This window comes from Microtus oregoni, unplaced genomic scaffold (assembly GCF_018167655.1).
Source record: "Microtus oregoni isolate MIOR12 unplaced genomic scaffold, Mior012 000005F_ref0000423, whole genome shotgun sequence".
Classification (NCBI taxonomy): Eukaryota; Metazoa; Chordata; class Mammalia; order Rodentia; family Cricetidae; genus Microtus; species Microtus oregoni.
In genome coordinates, this window is record NW_024543064.1 from 27,860,967 (window position 1) to 27,883,494 (window position 22,528).

At 48.1% G+C, this 22,528-nt stretch overlaps 2 protein-coding genes across 4 annotated transcripts; one reads left to right on the plus strand and one right to left on the minus strand.

The window, feature by feature from the left end:
- Nucleotides 1-637: 637 nt before the first annotated feature.
- On the minus strand, nucleotides 638-8,371 carry CUNH1orf109 (chromosome unknown C1orf109 homolog). 3 transcript variants are annotated; one of them, XM_041652271.1, is made up of 5 exons: nucleotides 8,141-8,371; nucleotides 6,817-7,094; nucleotides 4,580-4,759; nucleotides 2,757-2,875; nucleotides 638-2,626 (listed from the first exon to the last, which is right to left on the minus strand). In XM_041652271.1, exons 2-5 carry the CDS (start codon nucleotides 7,089-7,091, stop codon nucleotides 2,547-2,549), a joined length of 654 nt encoding a protein of 217 aa, XP_041508205.1. In that variant the 5' UTR covers nucleotides 7,092-7,094; nucleotides 8,141-8,371; the 3' UTR covers nucleotides 638-2,546. The 3 variants fall into 3 exon arrangements, with proteins under 3 accessions (XP_041508205.1, XP_041508202.1, XP_041508203.1); XM_041652268.1 differs by having other exon boundaries at nucleotides 8,107-8,371; XM_041652269.1 differs by having other exon boundaries at nucleotides 639-2,626; nucleotides 6,817-7,091.
- Nucleotides 8,372-8,602: 231 nt separating this feature from the next.
- On the plus strand, nucleotides 8,603-22,514 carry Cdca8 (cell division cycle associated 8). The gene is made up of 10 exons (XM_041652491.1): nucleotides 8,603-8,885; nucleotides 8,997-9,125; nucleotides 11,690-11,730; nucleotides 15,429-15,501; nucleotides 16,562-16,638; nucleotides 18,188-18,252; nucleotides 18,946-19,038; nucleotides 20,333-20,459; nucleotides 21,111-21,197; nucleotides 21,893-22,514. Exons 1-10 carry the CDS (start codon nucleotides 8,792-8,794, stop codon nucleotides 21,935-21,937), a joined length of 831 nt encoding a protein of 276 aa, XP_041508425.1. The 5' UTR covers nucleotides 8,603-8,791; the 3' UTR covers nucleotides 21,938-22,514.
- The last annotated feature ends 14 nt before the right edge of the window (nucleotides 22,515-22,528 follow it).

The window sequence follows — 22,528 nt, forward strand, 5'->3', positions numbered from 1 at the left end:
ACCATCTACGACTCCAGGGACCTGCTGCCCTCTTCTGGCCTCAGCTGGCCCCAGGCCTGCCTGAACTGTAATACTTCCTGTAACTTTCTTCCAGCTCTATGCCCAGGGCCCAGCACAAGACTCCATGCTAATGGTGGGCATGGTGGCACACAACTGTAGCCCTGACATTTGAGAGGCTGAGGAAGATCATTAGGCATTGTGGCTAGTTTTTAATCCCAGTCCTGGGGAAACAGAGAGAGGAGGATCCCTGGCTCACTGGCCAGGCCACACCATTTAGTTGGTAAGCTCAAGACCAATGAGAGACTGTCTCAAAGGGGGAGGATGGTGTTCCTGAGGATGACACCTAAAGTCTACACACACACACCCATACACAAACATGCATGCATAGACACAAACATGCATAAAAAAGGTAGTAACAACTGCACATACTGGCTTTTTGGGAGCCTAGGCAGTTTGGATGCTCACCTTACTAGACCTGGATGGAGGTGGGGGTTCCTTGGACTTCCCACAGGGCAGGGAACCCTGATTGCTCTTTGGGCTGACGAGGGAAGGGGACTTGATTGGGGGAGGGGGAGGGAAAAGGGAGGCGGTGGCGGGGAAGAGACAGAAATCTTTAATAAATAAATAAATTTAAAAAAAAAAAGAAAAAAAGAATTCCCAGTGGCGGGGGGAAAAGGTAGTAACACATTCACAAACGTCGGATAGTCTGTCTGGTACAGATTTGCTGGCTTATTTGCAGATGTTCCACTATCCACAAAGGCAACAAGAATGAGTTTGTATCAGGGTTTTTGTTTTTAAATTTGCTAAGAACAGTGAAGGGATATAGATCAAAATATCTAGGGTGGGTTTTGCATTATACTTTTGTGTTGTTTAATTGTTTTCCTATTTTCCCTTTAATTAAATACAAAAACATATAGTAAGAACAAAGCCACTTTTTTTTTTTATATGTTCCCACGCTCTGTGTCTGGTCCTGCGCATGCCAGCCTTGCCTTCTACAAGAGGGAAGCTGGGACCCCAAGGCAAGAGGCCACTGCACAGAGGGTGACTGAGGCTCTGACCTATAACTCAAGGCTGCCTCTAAGATTATTTCCTGTCACTGTGTGTGATGGCTAATCTTGGCCACAGCTGGAATCAACTAACACCCAAGCAACTGGGCATGCCTGGGAGGGGTTTTCTTGACTGTATCATGGGGGGGGGGACCCACCCTAAATCTGGATCATTTGAGGCGGGGAGACCCATCCCAAGGCTGAACCACACTTTCTGTCCACATAAACGCATAGGGAAGCAGCAGCTTTTGCTTTAGGCTTACTGCCCTCACTCTAACCCCAGTCTCTCCATATAGTCTTCCATTCCATCAGCTGTTCCTTTAGGGAGCCCTACAACACTACGATAAACACACTGACATATGCAACTGAAAGGAGAAAGGTTTATTAGGCTCGTAATCTGAGGGGACAGTACATCGCTGCGGGGAAGTCAAGGTGGCAAGCACCCGAAGCAGCTGGTCACATGATACCCACGGTCAAGAGCAAAGGCGTAGTGCGTGCCTGCTGGTGCTCAGCCTGCTCTCCCTCATGTGATCTAGGGCCCAGCCCATGAAACGATGCCACCCACATCAGGATGGCTCTTCTCACCTCAATAAAGAAAATCCCGCAGGCCTGCCTGCAGGCCAACCAAATCTAGAACATTCCTCATTGAGACTCCCTTCCAAACGAACAATTAAAACTAACAATCACAGCTGGCGTATTCTCCTACCTGGCCAGTCACTCCAAACCCAGAAGAATGTAGCCAATAAAAGGTCACCTGAGCCTCCAGCCTGGCATCTGGGGAGTCACTATTCTCAGCTAACATATTTCTTTCCCTTTTCTGAGACAAGAGTCTCGGTATGTAGCCTTGGTTGGTCTGGAGCTATATGTACTCCAGGATGATCAAAAATCACAGAGATCGCCTCTCTAGGGGCAGGTGAGATAGTCCTGGCCCTCAGCTACTTTTAACAGCAACAGGGACCTCTCAAGGACAAAGCATTCAGAACTGCTCACGTTGCACCGTCTCCCCCTGGTGGCTAGTTCTGGAAATGGTAAACATTTTAAACGTTCCCTTTCCTTCAGTTCCTCCCTTCTTTGGGTGTGCAAGAGATTGAATCCAGGTCTTCATGTGCCACACACACACTGCTACTGCCCTGCACTCCCAGACCCACTCAGATTTAAACCACTAAGGACTCAGATACACATAACCAGGACCTGAGCCAACTAAAGTACTTCAGCTGACACAGAGGCAGGGACAGCCATGGATCTTCAGCTCCTGGTTCTTTCCTTCCTTGCCGCTTCAAGCCTAACGATGGAGATGGACACTGTTTATCAGTGCTGCCTTCCTTTTCCCTCTGCCCCTATCCACTTCTCAGAGCTGCAGTACAGTGGCCATGGGCCCCTGGCCATGGCCTAGCACGGAGAAGCCGTAGGCACCTCTAACCGTCGGCACTGGTATTTCGGAGCGTGGGGCTGCAGTGCTGATGCTCACTTCGAGATAGCCGAGGGTGGCAACAGCAGCAGTCAGCTGCGGGGCTCCACAGCTCCGGTCACTGTGCAGCTTCCTGGCTCCTCCAGGAAGAAGGAGACGCTCACCAAGATATCTAGAACAGGAAACGGGGTACACAACATCAGGTTTAAGGCCCCGAAGCACAGCAGGGGTGTCTCTAACATCCCCACAGAGGCAAGCCGCAGGGAAAGGAAGGCAGCATGGGAGCTAATGGAAACCAGTACCTGGCACAAAGCTTGGGCATTCGTCTTCTGAAATTTGTTCCCAGGCCTTAGGCAGTGCTTGGATGCTGGCCAAGTCTCCCCAGTGGATGGAGGAGAGAAGGTACTTTCTCTTCAGGTACCTTCCCAGAAGTTAAGGATGGCTCAAAAAATAAAAAAATAGGAAAGGGGCCAGGCAGTGGTGGCGCACGCCTTTAATCCCAGCACTAGGGAGGCAGAGGCAGGAGGATCTCTGTGAGTTCGAGGCCAGCCTGGTCTACAAGAGCTAGTTCCAGGACAGGAACCAAAAGCCACGGAGAAACCCTGTCTCGAAAAGTCAAAAAAAAAAAAAAATAGGAAAGGGAACCTGCTGGGGAGAAGTGTAGGAAGCTCAGTGGCAGAAGCTCGAGTAGCAGTACACCTTCCCAGGTGGGCGGAGCTTACCGTGCCGAGAGACTGCTGAGCACCCGTACTAGCACAACCTGATGCTACTAAGAGGACCCAGACCTCACAGGCTGAGGATGGACCAGACAGAAAAGCAAAGTGACCTGAAAGATAGAACTCACTGGCAGTTCTGGTCAGCTGTAGTGGCCCATGCCTTAATTCTAGCACTCAGGAACAGAGGCAGAAGGACCTTGTAAGTTCAAGGCCAGCCTGGTCTACAGAGCTAGTTCCAGCACAGTCAGGGCCAAACAGAGAAACCAAAATGTAGTGAAAACAAAAACACCTCAGTGGCAGTTCAGATGGACACACCATGGGCAGAAACAGAGAAACAAAAGCACGGGGCAGAGAAAGTATGGTGTCCTAGCACACTTGGCTAGAGTAATGGAGGACAAGGCAGGGATTAACAGAAGAGCTGACAACCTCCGGATAAACACAACTAGATCTCCTAAAGATGACAGTCTGGTCCTTAACCACAGGCAGCTCAGAGAATCTGTCGGAAGAGGATACAGGATTAAGAGTCTGTGTCCTAGGGCTGGCAAGATGGCTCACTGGGTAAAAGTGTTTGCTGAAATCTGATGACCAGAACTTCATCCAGGGAGTCACATGGTGGAAGGAGAGAACCAATTCTGCCAAGTTATCCTCTGACCTCTACATAAATGCTGGTCAGCATGGCTTTAGCCACACTATTCTGCTTAAAACCTTCTCAGAATGTTCATCTCAGAATAACAGCCAAAACCTTCAAGATCCTTCTCAAAAACCAAGCCCCCCCCATCACTATCCTCATGCCCTGCCCTCACCACATAGGCTTCACGGCTATTTCCTAAAAATATCAGGCATGCTCCCACCCAGCCCTTTCCACTCGATGTACCCTCTGCCTGGGCCATTCTACCCCCACATACCCACACGGCTCATTCCTTCACTCTTTGAAATTTTGGCTTAAATGTCATAACCATCACTGCCTCCTGGGTGCCTGCCCTGACACTGTTAAAATCACAACCCCAAGCTGGGCTAAACACACCTTTAATCCTAGCAGAAGCAGGCAGATCTCTGAAGACAGAGGCCAGGACAGCCAGGACTACACAGAGAAACCCTGTCTTAAAAACTAAAACAAACAAACCAATCCCAGCCCCACCTTCCTACCAGCCGTTCCTGCTCTAATCTTAGCACTCACCGTCGGACACTATATACTTGCCCTCTCTCACGCCTGCCCCTCAACACTCACAGCAGGTCCTAGCAGGTGAACTGTAAGGAAAGCCTATACAAACCCAAATGCAGGAAGCAGCCAGGTCTGAGCACTGACAGGAAACTGCAGCAAACTGTACAGCCTGCTGACCTTGTGCAACCCAAGCCAGCAAAGGCTTTGAGGAGCAGCTCCGGGCGGCCTGGACCACACTCAAGGATATGAGCTTCGATAATGTCTGTCAATGTCTTGCAGCCACTCCAACATGTCAGCCACAGAAGGGCTCACAACCGAGGGCCGCAGGATAGCGTCCATGTCAAGCGCAGCCGAGTGCTGCTCGTAGGTCTGGAACACCCGCTCCACATGGCTGCTGACGGTGTCGCGAACCCTGAGGAGGGTGGCTCTGTGGGGAAAATGGGATGTCAGGCAGTGTCACAGAAGAGGGAGGAGGTAAGGCTTATCTACCCACTACTGCCATTTGGAGGACTTTAGAGAGTGCCCAAACCCTCAGACACGCTGGGAAAGTGGGCTACCACTGAAGTACACCCCAGAGCCACTTTGCAAATTCTTTTTAATTAAGTATGGGGAAGGGTGCACACATGCCACAGCACATGTGTGGAGGTCCGGGAACTACCGTGTGGTGTCCATTCTGTCCTCTCACCTTTCTGTGGCTCAAGGGACTGAACGCAGGTCATCAGGTTAGCATAGCAAGTACCTTCACCCAGTGAGCCATCTTGACTGCCCTCATTTGGACACTTCCTGAATGACAATGTGGACTCGGGGTGCACAGACTGCTGTGGAAAGTAAGGTCTTTCCCCTTTGCTCACTGTGTCTCCACAGAACAGGACGACATATACAGCAAACACAGAGTCAGTGTATCAGTGAATGGTCATTAGAAAGGTAAATTCGACCATGTGTACAAGGAGGCAGTGGTGGTGGCATCAAACACCTTTAATCCCAGCACTCGGGAGGCAGAAGCAGGCGGATCTCTGTGAGTTTGAGGCCAGCCTGGTCTACAGAGCAAGTTCCAGGACAGTCAGGACTACTTTCCGTCTAGGTCTAGGTGGGTTTGGGAGGTGGGGGTAGACAGGACACAAGGACCCAAAAAGAAAGGGTGCTGGGATGAAAATTCTGTACCACCAGCTGCTTAGTTTACTATGCTAATGCAGACTCCCAGGATCCATCACCAAGACAAAGACTGTAACTTCTCAAAGGATTCCCTAGCCCAGATTTCTGGTTCTAAAAAGCCCGACAGATTTGCAATGTAAAAAAAAAAAAAAACAAAAAAAAAAAAACAAAAAAAAAAAAAAACAAGAAACAATCCAAAACCCACAAGTCTATGAGCCTATAGTCGGTGACCAACAGCAATAAACAGAAAACAAAGTATCAATGTTAACACTTGTGGTATGCTTCAGGAGCTATTTCAGCTATACATGTATCCACCTCTGTCAGCTACACCTGTGCAGAACGGGGTGGTGCTGAAGAGCCCCAGCTAGAGTGGCAGGCACACTTCAGAATCCCAGCTCTGAGCCAAGCCGGTGGAGGCGCACGCCTTTAATCCCAGCACTCGGGAGGCAGAGGCAGGCGGATCTCTGTGAGTTTGAGGCCAGCCTGGTCTACAAGAGCTAGTTCCAGGACAGGAACCAAAAGCTACGGCCCTGTCTCAAAAAATCAAAAAAAAAAAAAAAAAAGAAAAAAAAAGAATCCCAGCTCTGTTTCTCACTGGGTATGTAATCAGGACGATTGGTTTGATGGAAAGTACAAACAGGGTTAGCCCAGAGGTGTATAAGGTAATGCACAGAAAACCCTTAGTTCTGGCACTTACTAGCCCTAAAATATACCAAAGACAACTACAGAAGGCTACACTCTCTCCAGTCCCCTTCCTTTCTGCTTTTCTAATTTCTTTAGTTGGTTTAGGATTACTTATTTTTATTTTATTTATTTATTTATTTAGGATTTTTGAGACAGGGTTTTTCTGTAGCTTTTGGTTCCTGTCCTGGAACTAGCTCTTGTAGACCAGGCTGGCCTCAAACTCACAGAGATCCACCTACCTCTGCCTCCCGAGTGCTGGGATTAAAGGCATGCGCCACCACCGCCCGGCTTATTCATTTATTTTTATTATTTTTTAAATTTATTTTTAAGACAGGGTATCTCTGTGAGCCCTGATCTCGAACTCAGAGATCTGGCCTGCCTATGCCTCCTGACTGCTCAGATTAAAGACATGTACCTGACCTGGTTTTCTCTTTCTTTCTTCTTTTTTTTTTTTTTTTTTTTTTTGAGACAAGGTCTATAATGTAGCTTAGGCTGGCCTTAAACTCAACAATCCTTCAACCTTAGTCCCCTGAATGACCACTCCCACCTTGCTTTTGTAACTTTTATAAGCCCACCCTTACTGGGTCTGGGATGCCACAAAGCATTAAGATCTTTCCGCCAAGAAAAGGGGGCCATGGAGTCTCTTACAGCCTGTCAGTTATCTTGTCCAGGGCGATGTCGCCAGCCTCCAGTTGCTTGCGCCTCAGCCGCTCCTGTAAGTCTGGGAAGGGACGAAGGGCAGGCACATCCTCGAAGCGCACGTTCTGTGCAGCCTGGAGCTGCTCTGCCAGGTTGCTGAGAGAGGAGAGGAGGGGAGAGCAGTCCTGCAGAGTGCTCTGCCATAGGCCCTGCTGCTGCTCCACCACGGGGAAGCACTTCCTCAGGACCTCCTGCACGGCCAGCAAAGGCTGGTCTTGAGCCATCTTCTGGGAAGACAAAACCAAGAGTCAGGGTACCAGAAGGGGAGGGCCTGGGTCAAGGGTGAGTCACATCTGACCTCATGAGAAGGTCAGCTTTTGGTCTTCAAATAGTTCTGAGGCAATGCAGAAAGGTAGGGAGGTGTTGGGGGATGTGACAAAGAACATGGGCTCCCATCCTGGAAGCAGGTTGAGGGCTCTGGTCAACAGCAAAGTGGGAATTGCAGCAGTACAATTACCAGCCCTTCGATCTTCTAAAATCCCACTCCAGGGAAAGGAAGGTACCCCTGGTACAACCACAGCAGCTCCTGGTTTCACCTTTTAGCTTATAATATCGTCCAAGGCATCTTAGAAGTCACCTCACTTCCTTCTCTTATCAAAGAGAAGACAGAGAAGGGAATAACAGGTTTTTTTTTTTTAAAGAAACCTTCTTGAGATGCATCTTGAAAGCCACCAAAGTAGTATACATGATTAATGTTAAAAAAACAATCAATTACTGACTCTCCCTTAGAAGCCCACACCCACTTGGCTATGTCTTGCTTTCTGAGATTCTTTGAGCAGCTGGCAAGTGTCTTTTATTTTCTCTCTAGGTACCTCTTTCTTAACCCTTGTGCTTAAGCCTGTATTAAAAAGAACTTTAGGCTGGACATTGTGGCATGCACCTTTAATCCTAGCACTGAGGAGACAAGAGATAGGCAGATCTCTGAGTTCAAGGCAACCTGGTCTACAAAGAGAGTTCCAGGCCAGCCAGTGTTACACGGTGAGTCCCTACTCAAGTGTGTGTGTGTGTGTGTGTGTGTGAGAGAGAGAGAGAGAGAGAGAGAGAGAGAGACTGATTCCGCTTCATAAATGAACTGGCTAGACCTGAATCCTTTTTATTGTCAAAGTCACCGACTGAGCTGCAGTCCCTAAAAGCTCTGGGGAGCACCTCATGCTGCTAAGGGTGGGAGAGTGAAGCTGTGTCTCTCTCTGTCTTGTCACCGCTGACACTCAAGAGTGGAGGGTCTGGCGGTCCTCTTACCAGCTCTCTCTGTGGAAGAACTCTTGCTTCTCACCTCAGGAAGAGGGTCCTGGAAGTCTTCAGAAGAGGTTTCTTCAGGACAGGGAAATCTTCTGCCTTAGACTGCGAGTCCCCTGGAGCCTGGCTCTCCTCGAAGCCGTGTGTCTGAAGCCAGAGTCTCGTCGCCTCTCTGAGCTTGCCAGCCGTGTCCCTAAACCAGCAGGAAAACCTAAATCCTGGCTAGTCAAAACTGAGTGGACACCAAGAGCCACACTGCGCTTAGCACTGTCTGCACATGCTCAAACGCAAACCCTACAGTCTAATTCCACTTAGTGCAATTCGGAAGTCGCGAAAAGAAGGCGTAGGCCGCAATGACTTCTGGGCATTGAAGTCCTCTATGAGAATTGGTCGAGGGACGGAGAAGGAGCTTTGTTGTGATTGGGCGTTGTGAGAAGCGTCCCAAGACGGTGACTTGTTATTGGCCGTCCTGTATTCGTTGAGTTTAAATTGGGTGGCGGTTAGCGGAGGAGCTGCGAGGTTTCCTGCGTCTGTGTTTCGGGTCCCTCAGGTACGCGTCCGCAGACTTCTGGGTTCCCAGCCTCCAACGACTGAACTCCCGGCGCTCCGCGCACGTCCCCTTTCCCCGTCTCAGTCGCCGAACCCGGCTGCTCGGTCCTTCCCTCGACGCAGCCCTCACCCCGGCGCCATGGCTCCCAGGAAGGGCTGCAGCCGCCCCTCCAAGACCAACGCGCTGCGGAGCCGTAAGCTCGCCTCCTTCCTGAAGGACTTCGACCGCGAGGGTAAGGAGCGAATTCGCGGCCCTCGCGAATTTCTGGCGGGTTGGGGCGCGGTGGCGACGGCTTTGCCCTCTTGTTGACAACGGGAATCCGTCGGCTTTGACCTCTTTGCAGTGCTAGTTCGAACCAAGCAGATCGAGTCCGACAGACAGAACCTCCTCAAGGAGGTGGAAAACTTATACAACATCGAGATCCTTCGGCTCCCCAAGGCTCTGCGCGAGATGAACTGGCTTGATTACTTTGGTAAGAGCAGCTAGCATCTTCCCGGTGGCCGACTAGTGCTTGTCTTGAAAGCCTTCTGCAGCGACTCGTTCTTTTTTTTTTTTTTTTTTTTTTTTTTTTTTTTTTTTTTTTTGGTTTTTCGAGACAGGGTTTCTCTGTGGCTTTGGAGCTCGTCCTGGAACTAGCTCTGTAGCGACTCGTTCTTAATGAAGCCTACCATAACCACCCGTGGGAAATTGCCGGCTGTCATGACGTATAATCGAATGGCAGGGCCCTAGAAAGGGAGCTGACTTGAAGTACCCCTCAGATGAGCATTCTTACTAGGATAGCGTGCCTCACGTTCCCAGCCGAGTGGGAAAGCATTAGCAGACATATGTCAGAGGTAGGTAGGATGATGGGGGCCTTAAGGGAGAGAAGAGACAGCACCTTCAAGTCCGGAGGCTCTCAGGGGTTGAGGGAGGGTGTTGCACACTGGCCTAGTCTAAGCTAGCCTACCTGCCAGTAGGCAAGGACGAGGGGCACTAGGCCTTACAGAGGAAATCTCTCTCTCTCTCTCTCTCTCTCTCTCTCTCTCTCTGTCCAAGGAGAGGGTTGGGGAGACACACCCATATTTAGGGGAGGGGGAGGTTGTGATCTAAATCCACCCTATTGCTCAGTCTCACCCAGGACTGTCATCCAGCCCATGGGTAGGCAAACCTTTTCTCTTAATAGGCCAGGTAACAAATATTGTAGATTTCTGGATCTGGATTTCCGTTATAGTTCCAAAGGAGTCATGATGAATTTTATTTCTGGGCACACGGAATGTCAATTTCACATAATTTTCACACATCAGGAAATACTTGTGTATACTCAGACTTTTGAAGATGAATGAATAAATTGTGAAAAAAAATGGTTCAGTTTTGTCAAAGCTCAATTAGAACGGTATCCTCAAACAGCTCTTTCGTATGGAAATCACCAGTTTAAAAATGAGCAAGTCACTTGTGAACTGCAAAGACAGGGGTGTTTTTCTGACCAGAGAAAAATCTCACCCCATTCCCACCACTTGTTAGACTTCAGTGCAATGTGGAGGCGTTGTTCCCTCTCATCCATTAGGTGGCTGTCACTCGCTCCTTTTTCTTCACCGCTGATAGCTGCCAGTGTGTCTCTTTCTTCCTGGGCGGAAGTGCGTGTTTTTTTTTTTTACTCACAGGAGCCGTGATTCTTCTGATATGCCATATTAACCCACATGCTCATTCATTTCTACAAAGTTAAATATTAGTCATCATTATACTGGGTACTAAAGTTGCAGTAAGGAATAAAGCAGACACTGTCTCCACACTAGAAGCTTAAAGGTAGTGTAGAAGGGTCTTTTAAAAACTCATATAGAGCTAGGTGATGATGGCATATGCCTGGTCTACAGAGTGAGCTCCGGGACAGCCAGGGCTACACAGAGAAACCTGGGGAGAGGGGGGGATTATATAGAATTAGAATTTTAAATACTACAAAAAAGATGGGAGTAGTAACCAGTAAGTGCAAATTAATAATAGTAAACCAGTTTGGGTTTTGTTTTTGAGACAGGGTCCCTTTGTGGCCCTGGCTGTCATGGACCTCTCTTAGGTAGACCAAAGTGGCCTTGAACACACTTGATCTACCTGCCTCTGACTCCGAGTTCTGGTGTTCAAGGCATGTGCCACCATGCCAGACAGTAGACCAGTTTTAGCATGATAAGGTTAGGATACAGAGATAGACTTTACTCAGGCTCACATATTTAGAGGCAGAGTCTGTTTGGACCCCTGGCACATTCTGTTTATAAGGCCCAAGATATACATAGGAAGGATTCGGAAGGATTTCTTTTTCTTTCTTCCTTTCTTTTTTCTTTTTTTTTTTTTCTTTTTCGCTTTTTCGAGACAGGATTTCTCCATAGCTTTTGGTTCCTGGAACTAGCTCTTGTAGACCAGGCTGGCCTCGAACTCACAGAGATCCGCCTGCCTCTGCCTCCCGAGTGCTGGGATTAAAGGCGTGCCACCACCACCGCCCGGCCTGGCCAGGAGGATTTCTAATAAGAGGAGCTAACCTAAGTTCTCATTCTACATCTGGATCTAACAAAGATCTTTTTAGTCTGACATTTACTATGCCAGGTTCTTACTAGGACCAAAGGATATCATCTCTGGAATCCAGTTCAGGCAGGAGTAGACAACTAAATAGCTTTAGTAGCTTTTGAGTAGCTTGCTATGCTATATACGCGTGTGTTTACACTTTGAAGCAGTCTATTATAGTAGAAAAATGAACAGTTTGAGTGCTGCATTTGAGCTGAGCTTTAAAGAATGAGTAGAAATTTGTAGGGTACAGAGAAGTACTGAGCAGAAGAAGGGCTTTGTATCAAAGCACTGGGTCGTGGGGACAGCTGCACATTTGGGGACAACAGGAACTCTGAGGACACAGATGGAGAACTACAGCAGTGAGGGTCAAACTGGAAGAAAGATTGTGAAAGGCAGTGCTATCCCCAAGGCTTCACCCATCAGTTTGAGAAAGATAATGGAGAGTACTGGGAAAGACAATTCATCCTTCAGACCTAATAGTAACTAAATATGATGTTCTTTTTCAAGCCCTTGGAGGAAACAAACAGGCCCTGGAGGAGGCAGCAACAGTAAGTGAACCATTTTGTTTTTGAGTTGGTTAGTTTGTAAGTTTAACCTGTCATAAAAATCCAGCTACTGGATGTGTACTGTAGAAAAGGTTTCCTCAGGACATCGTTTGTGTCAACTGAAAAAATATAGTTGTGCCAAGATACTGCATACGTGAAGTCCAAATAGATATCATTCCTTAAAAATGAGTGTGCTGTGTGTGCCACCCTGCCCCCTGCATCTTTGACTTCCTCATCTTGGGTTGCAACCAACCATGGGTCAGAAATATTTAAAAAAAAAAAATAGATTGCATCCACACTGAATATGTACATACTTACTCTAAGTCCACAGCATAGCAACTGTCTATATAATATTTACCTGGTGTTAAGTGTTTTGATTTGTTTAGAGAAAGTTTGAAATATATAGCACTTGTTTACATTATATGTGAATACTATTCCAATTTCTTTGCATTTTGATTTCCTGAAACAGTCTCACCCAGACTGGCCTAGAACTTGTGATCCTCTTGCCAACCTCTCCAGTCCCTTCTCCCTGACCCCTTAAAATGTCATAAAGCTACAGAAATAAGACTGTTATATCAGAATATTTGGCCTTTTAAGCTGTGCAGCTCCGTGGTTACAATGGTGAGATTCCTTTGCTAGTCACAAGCACGGTTCAACCTTCCCGAGTTTATGTCAATAAAGTGATATACAGAAAATCCTCAGACAGCACTGGGTGGGGTTCTGTTTGCCTCACATTGGAGCTCAGAGCTCCTCCTGTGGAAGGAAGGGCTAAAAGTCAGCTGATGGCCAATGGCAAACAGTCGGTCAGTCATACCTCTCTACCTCCATACACCCTCACTCAGGGTTTTTTTTTTGTTTGTTTGTTTTTCGAGACAGGGTTTCTCTGTGGCTTTGGAGCCTGTCCTGGAACTAGCTCTGTAGACCAGGCTGGTCTCGAACTCACAGAGATCCACCTGCCTCTGCCTCCCGAGTGCTGGGATTAAAGGCGTGCACCACCATCGCCCAGCTCACTAAGGGTTTGAGAGCTACAGGGGGGGGGGGGGGCACAGCAGAAGGGCATAGGAGTCATGGCCTGTCCCCAACACCTTGCTATGACATCTGGTAGGAAAGTTTGTGTTTTTCTTTTCCTTCTGAAAGATGAATAATGTTAGTTTATGAAATAAACTGTTAACAGATTAGTTCATAAACATATGGATAAACAGATTAACATGGAGTTTGTGGGCAGTGGGGAGGGTATGGCTTAGAGTAAGGACTTAAAAAGAGGGATCGTTGGAAGGAAAGGTGATGCAAACTGTGAGGGGCTGAGAAAACATCCCAAGGAGAGCAAAGATTCTCCTGTTACACAAGCAGTGAAGATGGATTTGTCAATCCTAAATCATCAGAGGAATCTGGTCCATTTTGACAGCTTCCTTGTGGTCCTTTACCTTGAAGTTTGTAGGGGAAGTGGAGAACATTAGATCTTAAGTTTCTTTAACTCTTTTAGACTCAGCTGAGTGTGGTGATGCACGTCCTCAATCCCAGTATTTGAGAGGCAGTGACAGGGGAATCTCTGACTTCGAAGCCAGTCTGGTCTACAAAGCAAGTTCCAGGACAGCCAGGACTACACAGAAAAATCCTTTCTCGGGGAAAAAAATGTATTATGCTGTGCCCTAGCCTAGGAGACCGGGAAACAGATTGTTTTCAGGCCACACTGTTGAAGACTCAGTCACTTCCAGGCACAGCCCTTTCCTTATCTTCTCCTACCAAAAGTGATTTTCTTCTTCAGACACCAGCCACATCTGTGATGGCCAGCAGCCAGGTTACTCTTAGCCACCATGTTGACAGCACAGCAGTAGAATGTTTCTGGCCTTCCAGAAAGTTCTATTGGACAGAGTTGGGAACTAGTCCAGCACTGGCCTTCACAGAGTCTCTAGGCATGATAAAATCATATATAAGCAGTACGTACACACACTTGACTGTGTTCTCGTAAGAAAGTTTATCATAGTTTGTATGAGTTCATCAAAATTGTAATCTTAGACTGAAAGGATACAGTTACTAAAGGGTTCAGTCTCCACTGAGTAGCGGGTGTCCATTAGCTTCAGAAGTTAAAGATAAAGGAGCCAGTTGTTGAAGTGTTCGGGGATATGTGCTATAGAAGGGTGGAGACAAGCGAATCGAGCCAGAAGCCGTACAGCAGCCTTAGTCCACGTTCTCTCGTTATAATAAGTCCCATGACTCATCTTACTTAGCCCCTGCAGAGACCCAGATTTAATGTTTCAAAACATTCCAGCTGAATCGTGCTCATTAGCTAATATGTCTCTCTCATTTTAAATTAGTCAGATGCGCAGAACTTCAAATAAACCTTCTACTGCAGTGTGGGAGATCCAACACTACCACCCCAAATTGAAGGAATTACGATTTAGCTTTGATTTGAAATCCAGGGGAGAAGTGATAGTTTGGCCCCAAAGTTCCTAGCTAGGTTTATTGGGGCTCTCAAAACCACTATGTGTCCAGGCTTACTTTGAACATGTTGATCCTCCTGCTTCAACATCTCAAACACTGCAGTTACAGATTTGGTGATTCCCTAAGAAGACTTGTGACAATGATTTATCACAAGAACACCAAGCAGAATGAGCAGGGTAAAATATACAAATGTCAAGGTTCACGAGGAGCCAAGCAGGCATGGTGGCACACGCTTTTAACCCAAGCACTCAGGACGCAGAAGTAGGTGGATCTCTGGAGATAAGGGCTGGCCTGGCCTACATACTGAGTTCTAGGAAAGTCAGGGCTACATAGAGTGACCCCAGCTTAACAAAACCAAACCAGAGGAAGCCAGATATAAGTGACCAGGAGTCCCCTTCCAGTGAAGATGCAGAACGAGCTAAATTCAATGTAGGTGAATAGTTTTCTAAGCAGAAACGGTCACTCAAGGCCCCATATAGATTTTTACAAGAGCTAGTCATTTGGGCATCCTCTGCCTAGCAGAGAAATGCAGGTAATAACATGTAAACTATATTTAGGCGCACTAAGTTTAAGCACAGAGAGCTATTGTTAGCAGGAATGAAGAATCCTAAATTCCTTGTTCTCAGAAGCCAGCAAGGTCCAACCTCACGGTCAGGCCTGCAGTGGTAACTCTTGCACTGTGTCCATGGTCTGCCACTAGTAGTGAGTTCAGAGCCTGCCAGCCGTTACTAGAGATGGTAGAAAGTTGACAGGAATTCTAGACATCACTAATCTGTTAGAGAACTGTTTCCTGCTGAGCATAGACAGCCTCAGAATTCTCCTGATGACTTCCGCGCTCCCTACCAGTCTATCCATTCCTTGTCAGTCATGCTTCACGGGACTTTAGTGTCCCCTGAAGAAAGGACTCACTATGAACCCAGTCTCTTGGCTGTGTAGGAAGACCCTGTCTCAAACAAACCAACACCACCAATATGCAAGTAAAACTGAAAAAGTGTATGTATGCGCGCACACACATAAACATGCATACATACATACATATGAACACAACCAAATCTATAAACTTCCTGTAAATAACCCTAATCCTAATCAGAAACAATAAATTAACCCTGTCATTCCTCAAGAGACAAGAAAACAGAACAAGGAAAGAACACATAGCCAAAAGCAAGTTTTTGGCAAGGTCTTGGCTTGGGTCTTGAGTTGTGTGGTAGGTTTATAATTAGTTTGTACCTTAATTGATTGTTTCTGGCTCTTTGTCACAGACTGATGTAGACATCACAGAAATAAACAAGTTAACAGCTGAAGCTATTAAGACACCTTTGAAATCTGTCAAAAGTGAGTACTTTTCTTTTGTATAATTTTATTTGTATATGTTTATGGTATGTGTGTATGTGTGTGGAGGCAGAGGCTGACATTGGGTGTTTGTCACTTTAGTGACAAAGCTTGCCTCTTCAGCGAGTCTAGCTGGCCAGCTTGCCACATGCTCGGTCTCCACCCCAGAGGGCTGGGGTTTCAGGTGGCCTTTTCCCTGGGTTCTGGGTGTCTAAACTCCCTCACGTGTGCATGCAAGCCCGTTATCCACTGATCATCTCCTAAGACCTTTGGTGGTCTGAGCCTTTGCGGAACACAAAAGGGCCTGGAACTGGCTGGCCTCTTACCTCAGTGCTCGAATTAGAGGCGTGTGCCAGCATGCCTGGTGTGAGTGCATTCCCAAGCCCTCGTGGAACACGCACTCTATAGGAATGGTGTGGAGGATTGTTGCTTCTGTGTCCTTGAACCCTAGAATTGTGCCTGTAGTTGTTATTTGTGGAATGAATGAACAGGTGGCCAACTGGACAGTAGGAAACACAAGTTATAAAAACTACTAGTTATAGCCAGGCGGTGGCAGCACACGCCTTAATCCCAGCACTCAGGGCACAGAGGCAGATGGATCTCTGTGAGTTCGAGGCCAGCCTGCTCTACAGAGTGAGTTCCAGGATAGCCAAGGCTACGGAGAAACCCTGTCACAAAAACACAACCCGCCTCCCCATAAAAACAAAAGCTACTAGTTATTACATTGGTATTTGTAATTATCTTAGAACAAGAAGTACAGGGATGTTTGTTTTTTGTTTTTGGAGACAAGGTTTCTCTGTGTAACAGCCCTAGCTGTCCTGGAACTCACTCTATAGACCAGGCTGGTTTGAATTCACAGAGATCCGCCTGCCTCTGCCTCCCGAGTGCTGGGATTAAAGGCGTGCACCGCCACCACCTGGCACAAGGGATGTTTAAAATGGATGATTCCAGTGGAAATAGCAAAGTCTCATACTTAAGGGGCTCTTACGTGGAAGGCAGAGCTATGGAATTCCCTGAGCCAGACAGGTTCTGGCAGAAGTAACCCTAAAACTATTTGTTACAGAGCGGAAGGCGATCCAGGTGGATGAAGTGATAGTGGAAGAAGAAGAAGAAAGCCATAGGAATCTTCGGTCTGCAAGAGTAAGCCGACAGGGATTACACAAGTGCAGAAGAATGTGGGACAAGGCTGGAGGGATGGTTTGGCTGCTCTTGCAGAGGGCCCTAATACGGGTCGTGGCGCACTTCTGTGTGTAACTCCAATTTCAAGGGAGCTGACATCTTCTGGCCTCCATGGCCCCCGGGCACGCTTGTAGCACACATGCATACATTCAGGCACAACACCTGCACAAATTAATTTTTTTAATGTGGAATACATTGTTACTCTGGCAGAGTTCACAACTGGAAGACTGCACTTGATATGTCAAAGAGCTCATCACTGGAGATACAAGTGTAAAGTTTGTGGATCGGGAAGAGACCAGATAATGAGTGCCCCAATATACCAAGCTTGAGTTTCCATTCTGTCAGTTAGGCAATAGTAAGAGCTGTCAACATTTCAAAACTATTCAGAATAAATGGAAGAGGGAAAAGGAAGGAAGGGACATAGTCAGGACAGCCTGAAGTAAATGCCTATTAACAAAAAAGTGGGGATGATTCTGGGGTGAGTTGATAAAGAAAAAGTGAGCTTGGTTGGCCTAAGAAGCCAGAGATGGTAAATGCTTTCTAGACTAGACCGCTGTCCAGTGACTGGAGGAGCCTTGAGAAGGCAGAGCCGCTGGTTAAGGTTCTCAGGAGCACTGTCAACTGCCTGCCCTGCTGAGTTAAGTAGTTTTCAGGCTGTCAAGGCTAGGTGGGATCTCAGCCTAGAGCCCAGCCTGCTTGAGAGATGAGGCAGAGACACTGTGACTCCTGGGTCTTTAGACCAGGGATCATCCAGGTGGAAGGCTGCTGGAGAGCAAGCAGGTGGGGAGCTGCTGATGTGCACTAGAGGGGAAAACTCCCACGGATAGCCAGGAAGAGAGATAGTGGGGTCAAGTATGAGAGGCCACGGAGAGAATGGGACTCTATGTCAGGCACTCCCAGGACTCTAGGAGGTGAGGACACAGAGGAGTCCCTGGATTGGGCATATGAGGTGCCCTGAGTAATGGCCATAATGGTACTTTAAGGAAAGTAATGGGAGTAAGCCCACCTGACCAGCCAATTAGTGAGCTCCAGGTTCAGTGAGCGAGCCTTTCTCAAACAATAAGGGGAGGAGCATTAGAGGAAAACACCCAGCATCCATCTCACCTCCACATGTACACTCATGTCTGAGAGAGAGAGAGAGAGAGAGAGAGAGAGAGAGAGAGAGAACATATAAGATTTCCCTTTAATCTTAGCCCACATCTTCTATTTCAATGTCCTTAAATTGTGCATATTGTAATTACTGAATTCTCTACAGTGGCCCTTGTGAATTTAGTCTGGGTTTTGAGACAGTCTTACTGTGTAGCCCAGGTTGGCCTTGAACTCACTGCCCTTCTGCCTCAGCCTTCGGTGCTGGGATTCCCAGCATTGTGCCTCTGTGCTCAACTGCAATGGTTCTTCCTATGTGGAGTTTTCCTTTCAAAAGCCAGTTCTCCTTCCCCTCTGTTTTTATCTTTCTTCTCTCCTTTGCAAGACTCTGTGTGACTTCAGGTTTGTTTGATTGTCCCTTCAGGTCAAAAGATGTCCTCCATCCAAGAAGAGAACCCAGTCCACACAAAGGAGGAGCAGGAGCAAAAGGTGATGATTCCCGAGACAGATGTGCTGGTTGTTTTTGTTGGAGAACTCCATTTAGTGTGGCAGAAGTAGACACAGAGAGGACTCTGGGGAATGAGGGGATAGCAGCTGGAGCTAACTGATGTGGGCACTGGGAATTTGGGCCCTCTGAACAGCAGGAAGTGCTCTTAACCATAGAATTGCCTACCCAACCCCAAAATTAGTTTCTTGATATACCCTCCTGGTCCTGCTTAGTTAAGAATCTCCATGGGCTCAAACAGATCTTGCAGACTCCACTGTAAACCCTTTGTGGGGAAGGGGGAAAGAACTTAAGGGATTGGGCCCTGTACTGCCTGCCTCTAAAGGAGGGCAGGCCATGTCCTGGCAAAGACATTAGCCACTGCCCAGAGAGAACGAGTTACTTTCATGGTCCACAGGCTCTTCCATCCGCTGGGAAGTCCCATGCTGCCACAGGCTGTTGGATTCAGTCTGTCTGCACCTCTCTGTGTGGTCTTGTGGAAGTTCTTTACTATGATGAGCTTCTGTGGCCGTAAATAGATAGGAATAGTGCTCCCCTCCCAGGCAACTCAGAGGGTCCCATAGCGTGGTGGGTGCGGGGCAGCATCTGACATGACCACTTGCCTCTGTGGCTACTGCCATCCTTGCACCTTGACTTGACATCCCCCCCCCCCCCCCATGGCTGTTTCTTCCCTGCAGGTTAAGCCATGATTTTGTGACACCAGCTATGAGCAGGCTGGAGCCATCTTTGGTGAAACCAACTCCAGGCATAACACCTAGGTTTGATTCCAGGTGAGTACCGAGAGCAGCCCTGGCGTATAAGTGATGCTCCTGAATCTTTGGGCTGAACTTCCCACCAGCGGCCCCTCCCCTGACCCTGATGAGGGGGAGTGAGCACTGGTCTGTCATAACTAGAAGGCCTGTGCTTTTAGCCTTCTGACTCTGGTCGGATGGTTTTGGAAGCTGAGTAGTTGCTTATCCCTGTATTCTTGGAAAGTTACTGTGAAGGCCAAGAGGTGGTAGGATGGTAGGGATGGTAGCAGGCGCTGCTAATCCCAGCTCTTAGTGAGGATGGTGAGTGCTCCAAGGGAGGATGCTGACAGTCAGAGCCGTGTTCCAGGCTGCTTGTGTGTACTGCGTGCTCCTGCTGCTGTCATGTAGACAGAAATAAGGAAGCAGAGCAGTAACTTCAGGGAGTAGAACAAGGAGTTATCGCAGATGAGGAAGACTTTTCACTTTTTTATTAATTTTGATTGTTCAAGGCAAGGTTTCTGTGTAGCCCTGTCTGTCCTGGAACTAACTAGCTCTGTAGACCAGACTGACGTTGAACTCACTCATAGAGATCTGCCTGCTTCTGCTGGGATTGAAGGCGTGTGCCACCACTGCCTGCCAACTTTCCATTTTAATTCCTACTCCACTGTTTCCAGTGACATCTATTTAACGTCATTTTGTTTTGTTTTGTTTTAATATTTATTTATTATGTATACAATATTCTGTCTGTGTTGTGTATGTCTGCAGGCCAGAAGAGGGCACCAGACCCCATTACAGATGGTTGTGAGCCACCATGTGGTTGCTGGGAATTGAACTCAGGACCTTTGGAAGAGCAGGCAATGCTCTTAACCTCTGAGCCATCTCTCCAGCCCCTATTTAACGTCATTTTGGAAGAAGAAATATATATCAGAGTTCTGGGTAGAGGAGGATGGTCTCAGGGATTAGTATGATGTCCTGGAATCACCATCCTTTGACCTTGGAGAGTGCCTCGGGCTGGAAGCACTTAGCTACCCCTAGAAGCACAGGAACCAGTGTGGTTCTGGTTCTGTGGATGGGTGGGTGATGGGCACCCGTACGGAGCTTTGGCTTTTAGTTTGCATGGGTACAAGTTGACTTTTGCTGGTTGTATGTTTGATAATTGCAGCCTCCTTTCTCCAGCTGTGTTTAGTCATTACAGCTTGAGAAATGTTTTCCCTAAATTTAGAATTTGCCTTCTTAGAAACTACAGCCTGAGACCAGATGGGTTTGGAAGAGCTTGTGAGGCTGTCATTATTCAGTCTGCCAAGCCACATTCACAGAGTTTTTCAACTTTTAGGGTTTTCAAGACCCCAGGCCTGCGCACTCCAGCAGCCAGGGAGCAGATTTACAACATCTCCATCAACGGCAGCCCTCTCGCTGACAGCAAAGAGATCTCCCTCACCGTGCCTATGGGGGGTGGTGCAGTAAGTAGCGCCCTGGGAAGCCAGGCCCCAGCATGCTGCACAGCGAAGCCTCTTTCCCTAGTTGTGTCCCCACACCTGCTTCAGAGGCCCTGAAGACTCCCCTCAGTGGGTGGGTCCTAGTCACCACACCGCCTCAGCACTCAGAACCTGGTGCTCTCTTCCAGGGGCAGGGCCCAGCTGGGAGGACCCGTGCCCAGCCCTGGGTTCCATCTGTCCCTCAGCTGTCTTCTGCTACCCTTGAGAAGCACCTCAGTGGTGCAGTGGGTGTGGAATGCTCCTGTCTATGGTGTGGACAGTAAGGGCTATTAGAGGGGGCACAGAAGAAGGCACAGCAGGGGTCTGGAGACATCATGAAACAGGCTGGCCCGGCTTCTCAGTGCTGCAGGGAGCGGTTGCCAGCCTGCATGAGGGGAGGACAACTGACTGCAGATTGTAGTTGTGTAACCCAGCCAGTGGTCCGCTGATAACATTAACTGTGCCATAGTCCCTGAGTCTTTAACACACTGGTACCACCCACCTACACTGTCATCTCTCCATCCGAGCTGTCTTCTGTCACCACATGCAAAATATTAAGGGGACCTTGAGTACCCTGGCTGCTGGTAGAGCTTCCAGTCTAGAATTTGCCATCTGACCCTTTCTCGCTCCGTACAGAGCTTGCGGTTATTGGCCAGTGACTTGCAGAGGGTTGATATTGCTCAGCTGAATCCAGAGGCCCTAGGGAACATTAAGAAGCTCTCGGTGAGTCCTGGGTTTGTCTGCATGTGGAGGAGCTTGCCCTTGACACTGGCCTCTGTGGGACTTGGCAGAGCACAACCCAGCTCTCTTGATTGTTCCACTGTCGACACTGTTCCATTTTCTGTCTTGGTTTAAATTCTCAGAGGACTAGCCCGCCTACAGCCCAGTCAGCCATGGTTGGCTGTGGGCGGGAGCTTGGAGTACAGGCATGTCTGCTGGAAGCCCATCTTGTGTACATCAGGAATGGAACAAGAATGAGCTAAGATCCTAAATAAGTACTAAGGTGTCATAGACGCCTGTGACAGCCATTCCCCAGCATCAGTGTTCTTCACTGTCTCTCTTAAGAAATGAGTCTCCCATTAGTCTCTGATTCGTTTACAGTACAAATAAAGAACAGAAGGAAGAGTCACTCAGATCTAGGCCTGGGAAGCTGGAGGGGGCCGGCTCAGTGATGAGGAGCGCTCGCTCCTGCAAAGGGCCCAAATTGCCTCCCAGCAAACATTGCAGTTCACAGCCACCTGCAACTCCAGTTCCTGGGGATCTAGTGCTCTCTGCTGGCCTCTGTAGACACTAGACACATTCACACACAGAAAAATAAAAATAAATCAGTCTTTAAAAGCAATCCTTGTTTGGGTAGACTAAGAGCTGACTGGACTGGCATGCGAGGCACGTCTTGAAATGACCTCTCTCCTCTTTAGACCCGCCTTGCCCAGATCTGCAGCAGCATACGGACCGGCAAATGAGAAGACGCCAGAGCAGCGCAGGTGGCAGCAGGACTGTGGTGGCAGAACACACACATCTGTCCTCGTCCCCTCTTCCTATGGGGTGCTGGATGTCGGGTTTCACCTGCTGACCATGGAGTGGTGCTTTCTGTCTGTCTGTTTATCAAAGGCCATGTGTTGGTTTGACAGCTCCGCGTCTTGCTGCACACCTCTACTTGGATAGGGAACAAAGCCTAGTTAAAGGCTTTGTGTGTCTGGTGCAGAGTGGCCGAGCCGTCTGTGGTTCATGGTCCCACCAAGTCTGTAGACTGCTTGGAGCATTGTCCTGGAGCGCTTACCAGAGGGCCTGTGTGACTTGTGCCCAGGGCGGGGCAGACCATGCAGAGCAGCGGTCTTGTGCTCCTTGCCAGTGCAGGTACACAGCGCTCTCTGTTAGTCTGTTGCTATTTCAGCCGTCTATAGGCGGAGGTGTTTCAAGTTTTCTTTTCTACTGCTGGGGCTCTCATACATGTTGTTTCTGAGCAGTGGCATTTTAGCTGATTTGTCCTACTGAGAGATCGCTGTTTTCAATAAACGTTGGTTTGCTTTGGTTTTTAAATCAGTCCTCAGCCT